The sequence below is a fragment of the Lithobates pipiens genome, unplaced genomic scaffold (assembly GCF_037356315.1).
Source record: "Lithobates pipiens isolate NorthernLeopardFrog02 unplaced genomic scaffold, aLitPip1_a1.2 Scaffold_8, whole genome shotgun sequence".
NCBI lineage: Eukaryota > Metazoa > Chordata > Amphibia > Anura > Ranidae > Lithobates > Lithobates pipiens.
In genome coordinates this window covers 3,218,168-3,224,167 of record NW_027507903.1, presented here as the reverse complement: position 1 = coordinate 3,224,167, position 6,000 = coordinate 3,218,168, and the positions used below count along the sequence as shown (strand labels likewise).

The window sequence follows — 6,000 nt, the reverse complement described above, 5'->3', positions numbered from 1 at the left end:
CCTAAACATTTTTACCTTAAAGTCTCCAACCACAATGAAAAAGAAAAAAATAAAATAAAAAAAAAGTTGTCTATAGTTCTACTGAAAATAAAAAAATAAAAAAAAATTGGAGAGAGAGAAGGTTTAGCTTTAGAACAAAAAATAAAAAATAAACTATTTTCCTGGCTTGAAGTTGATATTTCTGCCGGAGACACACCATCACTGCAATGGGCAGACATTTCAGAATCTGGCTCACCTTATCTTTGCTTGCCATCTGCAGCTTCCTAATGCTCTCTTCATATTCACGCTTCTGATCGGCCAGCTGTTTGGTACACTGTTGACTAATGTGAACATCAGAAGATTAGTGGATACAGTGCAGCACAAATAACCGTTCCAAATGCAAACAGCTCCTGAAGATTAAATCCCGACCTCTCTTCCTTCTGTGATTTCTGCAGCAAGGTGTAATTGTTCTTGTACTCGTGCAACTGATCCTCCTGTCGCAGGAATTCCTGACGCAGTTCATTTAATTGTTCTGCAAAAAAATTAAAAATAAACACAATACAGATGACTCTTCAGTGGTGGAGGCCAACGTAGCTGGCGCTGTGAACCCACTTGCCCCCCATAAGGTCTTACCCCTTTCATGACCGGGGCATTTTATGCAGTTCGGGACTGCGCTACTTTAAAATGACAACTGCAACAGTCATACAACACTGTACACAAATTTAAAGCGGGATTCCACCCTAAAGTGGAACCTCCGCTGATCGGATCCCTCCCCCCCTCCGGTGTCACAATTGGCACCTTTCAGGGGGGAGGGGGGTGGAGATACCTGTCAAAGACAGGTATTTTCACCCACTTCCGGGCATAGACTCCCGTGGGAGTCTACGCCATTTCCTGTCCTGCCGCGCTGTCTGCTGGGACACACACGGGTCCCAGTGACAGTGCGGAGATTTCCTATTGCGCGGCGCGGCTCGCGCATGCGCAGCAGGGAACCAGGAAGTGAAGCCGATTCGCTTCACTTCCTGATTCCCTCACCTAGAATGGTGGCGACAGCAGCCGAGAGCCGAGCGATCGATCGGCCTCGGCATCGCTGGAACCCAGGACAGGCGAGTGTCCATTTATTAAAAGTCAGCAGCTGTAGTATTTATAGCTGCTGGCTTTTAATATTTTTTTTTTTGGTGGAATCCCTCTTTAATTTACATCATTTTTTTTTTTCACACAAATATAGAGTTCTCTTTTGGTAGCATTTGACCACAACTGGGGTTTTTTTTTTTTAATTATATAAACAAAAGACTGAAAATTTAGGAAAAAATAAAAATAAAAAATGGGTTTTTTTTTTTTTTATACACAAAACCTATCCATTAAAAAAAAGAAAAAAAAAAGAAAAAAAAAAAAAGTTATTTCTTCATAAATTTTATTCTGCTACATGTATTTGTTAAAAAAATCCCAATAAGGGTATATTAATTGGTTTATGTAATAAAGACTGGAATTTTTTTATTTTTTTTATTTATTACAGGTACTTCTATAGCACCAACAATTTACGCAGCACTTTACATATATATTAAACATTGACATCAGTACCTGCCATTGCCATTTAAGTACTAGCAAGTGCGGTGATCAGCAACTTGTAATGGGACTGCGATAGTGCAGCGGACAATCTGACACTAATTGATGCTGGGGGGGGGGGGGGGGGGGGTGGGAATACACCAATACAGTGATCAGTGCTGATAACATACACTGTCACTGTACTAGTGACACTAGCCAGGAAGGGTTTAACATCTAGGGGCAATCAAGGGGTTAAATGTGCGCCTAACAACGTGAAACATGTGCATTCTAAGCTGGTTTTTAATCAAGATCTTTGTTTCTACTCCCTGCTTTGGGAGAACAAAGCCATCATTCCTTCTGTACAAAGCCCTTTGTTGACTGTCAGCACAGAGCTCTAGGCTGTGATTGGACACAGATGATCAGCAACTCCGGTCCATGATCCATTGGCCAGAATCTGCTGACAGATTCCCACTGTGTACAATCACAGCGGGTGTCGGCAGGAGACACACGTGTACCCTAGCAGGCAGTGACATACCAGTACAGTGCTTTGCCTGCACGGGCCACCTGTCCACAGTAAATTGAGGGCGGTTGGTCCACAAATGGCTATTGAAATGGATTTAAATTTAAAAATTTACATTTTACACTCGCATTGAGACCCCACCACAACGTGGCGCTCGCGTTGAGACCCCACCACACTACCAGGGGAGTCATGGAAACATCTCCAGTGAAGATAGGGGCGAGCTTACAGAAAAAGTTAGACAGATTCTGGTGGTAGGGGATTCAATTGTTAGAGGGACAGAGAGGGCAATCTGTCACAAAGACCATTATCGCCGAACAGTATGTCGATCACCGGGTGCTTGGGTTCAGGGCATTGTAGATTGCATGGACAGATTGTTGGATGGGGCTGGGGAGGACCCAGCCGTCATGGTACATATTGGTACTAACGACGAAGTTAGAAGAAGATGGAGCAACATACAAAATTATTTCAGGGACTTAGGAGCTATATTGAAGAAAAGGACCTCCAAGGCAGTATTTTCAGAAATACTGCCTGTACCTCTCGAGCCACATTAGAGAGGCAACGGGGAGCTTACCAAGTGGTCGAGGAACTGGTGCAGGGAGTAGGAGTTTGGCTTCATGAGAACTGGGCTGATTTTTTGTTCGGTTTAGCGTCTCTATAGCAGGGATGGACTGCACTTAAATGGGAGGGGTGCAGCTTTTTGGGGAGTAAAGTTTGCCAAAAGATTGGAAGAAATTTTAAACTAGGTGGTGAGGGGGAGGGATCAGAGGATGATTTGCTAGTGAACATGAGGAAAAAGGGATTTCCAAGTCAAGCCATAATCACTGGAGTGTCCTCTATGTCATCACTCTCTTGAAAGATTCTCATCAGCACCTTTCTTCACCACCAGGAGTGCTACAGTATCTTTTCTGCAGGTGTATGTCAGGCCGCCTATGGAAGGTTAGATGTAGGTAGTCCTTTCTCCCGCAGTTGTGCATCGGGACTGCTATGAGGGGAGGTTGGAGGGCGGTAGTTTTTTTTTGCAGATGTCTGTTGACCAGCTATGAGGGGAGGTTGGAGGGCGGTAGTAATTTTTGCAGGTGTGTTGGACCTGCTATGAGGGGAGGTTGGATGGCGGTATCTTTTGCAGGTGTGTGTTGGACCTGCTATGAGGGGAGGTTGGAGGGCGGTATCTTTTGCAGGTGTGTGTTGGACCTGCTATGAGGGGAGGTTGGAGGGCGGTATCTTTTGCAGGTGTGTGTTGGACCTGCTATGAGGGGAGGTTGGAGGGCGGTATCTTTTGCAGGTGTGTGTTGGACCTGCTATGAGGGGAGGTTGGAGGGCGGTATCTTTTGCAGGTGTGTGTTGAAACTGCTATGAGGGGAGGTTGGAGGGCGGTATCTTTTGCAGGTGTGTGTTGGACCTGCTATGAGGGGAGGTTGGAGGGCGGTATCTTTTGCAGGTGTGTGTTGGACCTGCTATGAGGGGAGGTTGGAGGGCGGTATCTTTTGCAGGTGTGTGTTGGACCTGCTATGAGGGGAGGTTGGAGGGCGGTATCTTTTGCAGGTGTGTATTGGACCTGCTATGAGGGGAGGTTGGAGGGCGGTATCTTTTGCAGGTGTGTGTTGGACCTGCTATGAGGGAGGTTGGAGGGCGGTATCTTTTGCAGGTGTGTGTTGGACCTGCTATGAGGGGAGGTTGGAGGGCGGTATCTTTTGCAGGTGTGTGTTGGACCTGCTATGAGGGGAGGTTGGAGGGCGGTATCTTTTGCGAGTGTGTATTGGACCTGCTATGAGGGGAGGTTGGAGGGCGGTATCTTTGCAGGTGTATGTTGGACCTGCTATGAGGGGAGGTTGGAGGGCGGTATCTTTTGCAGGTGTGTGTTGGATCTGCTATGATGGGAGGTTGGAGGGCGGTATCTTTTCCAGGTGTGTTGGACCTGCTATGAGGGCGGTATCTTTTCCAGGTGTAATAAATTTTGTGAAAAAACAGTGTAGCGCTTATTCGTTTTTTACCACATTACAATGTGACCAATGTAATCAGTGCATACATTAGACTGTGCAAACAAATAAATACATTCTAGCAACACTTATTTTTTTTCGTTTCAAGTAATTTAATAAAAAATTATCAAACTCGCGTGTACAAAGAACATAAGCGCTTTTTCAATAAAATCTCTGCAGCCTGAGATTTTATTGAAAAAGCGCTTATGTTCTTTGTACACGTGAGTTTGATAATTTTTTATTAAATTACTTGAAACGAAAAACGGAGTTACGCTATTGTGGTCCCTGCTTTCTTCTTTTATATCTATCCCATTACCTATGATGATTTATGTGGATGGAGACATACTGCAGAGGAAATAGCCACACTTGAAAGTCTTCCAGAAAAGGACAACACCGAAAAAGCCTATGTATATCTACAAGCATATATGATCCTCCAAATATAATTTTGAGTAGGATCCATTAAATCTGGTAAGCCCCCCATTTTATGTGGTGGAGGGTTCATGCGGTGATTGTGCGATCATTCTTTGGAGAAGGTGTAGGACTGTTTTCACTTCATCGTATCATACACAGAAAATTTGGAGAACTTTTTCACTTGTTTTCACGTTGTTTTCCTATTTTTTTATATATTTGTTTGGACATTCTAGCTTTAATTATCATATATAGCAAAGAGTGTTTAAATGTATTTATTTGTTTGCACAGTCTAATGTATGCACTGATTACATTGGTCACATTGTAATGTGGTAAAAACGAATAAGCGCTACACTGTTTTTTCACAAAATTTATTATGCCACATTTGTACACCTAGATGTTGTGTTAGCTGCTGTTTGTATACCGTCTACACATTTGAATAGCGCAGTGTTTTTGGTTCTTTTTGAAAAAAATCTTTTCCAGGTGTGTTGGACCTGCTATGAGGGGAGGTTGGAGGGCGGTATCTTTTTAAGGTGTGTTGGACCTGCTATGAGGGGAGGTTGGAGGCCGGTATTTTTTTCAGGTGTGCGTCAGACCGGCTATGAGGGGGGGGAGGTTGGTAGTTCCTTTTCCCCCACACCTGTCCTTACTCAAGATGGGCGCAGCTAGAAATGCTAAGGGGAGGGGGTTTCAAAGCGATTGCTCAGCAAAATAAAGCGTTGAGACATGGATGGATGGGGGCGTTTGCTTTGAATATTAAAAAATGAATTAAAAGCCTTTTCAGGTTGTTGCGCTCAGACACAATTTAGTTCCACTTTCAATTAGCTGAACTTGCCAATGATGATCATGTGACCTACACTGAAGGAAGCAGCATTTTTCTCCCAAACAAAGGGTGAATATTTCAGCCCATTACTGTTATTGATGCGTACTAGCAAGAGTGCCAACATGGCTTTATAGAACAAATAACCTGGTGACAGATTCGGCTTATAGCAGTAGTATTTCTAATTCCCGGGTATAATACACCCATTAATCTTCCAGACTAGAAGGCCTTTCTTACAAAACTTCTCAAAAGAAGATTGTTTCTTGTTGGCATATAAATCCAGCTGTCCCATAATAGCAAGTGATGAATAAAAAGAATGCATCTGGTTGCTAATGGAAACAAGAGCATTTGTTTGTTATATAAAATAGGGTGGTAATTACCCTGTGGATTCCATCACCGGGAGAGGCTAACAATGACCGATCTGTCCATGCTTAGTCACTTCACTGGGTCTCCTGCAATTTATGTCGGACTCTGCTGTCTATTGTGATATTTTTTATTAGACTCATCCACCTTGCCAATGGTTTAGGGTCCTCCACCTCTCCGCTCAGTGCCCTCTAACCGTCTCTGCCAATCCCTCAACGGCCTCAGATCAGCACCCTCCATCCCGCTCTGCCAAACCCTCCACCCCTCTCCGCCAATCCCTACACTGGCCTCTGCTCAATGTCCTCCACCCCTCCCTGCCAATCCCTGCACTGGCCTCTGCTCAATGTCCTCCACCCCACCCTGCCAATCCTTACACTGGCCTCTGGCAGGGA

General features: G+C 44.4%; 1 protein-coding gene across 1 annotated transcript in view; it reads right to left on the bottom strand.

The window, feature by feature from the left end:
* Positions 1-235: 235 nt before the first annotated feature.
* Positions 236-6,000, bottom strand: part of LOC143962924 (protein GOLM2-like) — a gene marked incomplete at its 3' end in the record, with an annotated part of 29,609 nt that continues 23,844 nt past the window's right edge. The window contains 2 exon segments of the mRNA XM_077472425.1: positions 236-320; positions 409-511. Of these exon segments, the coding sequence (XP_077328551.1) occupies positions 236-320; positions 409-511 (188 nt within the window).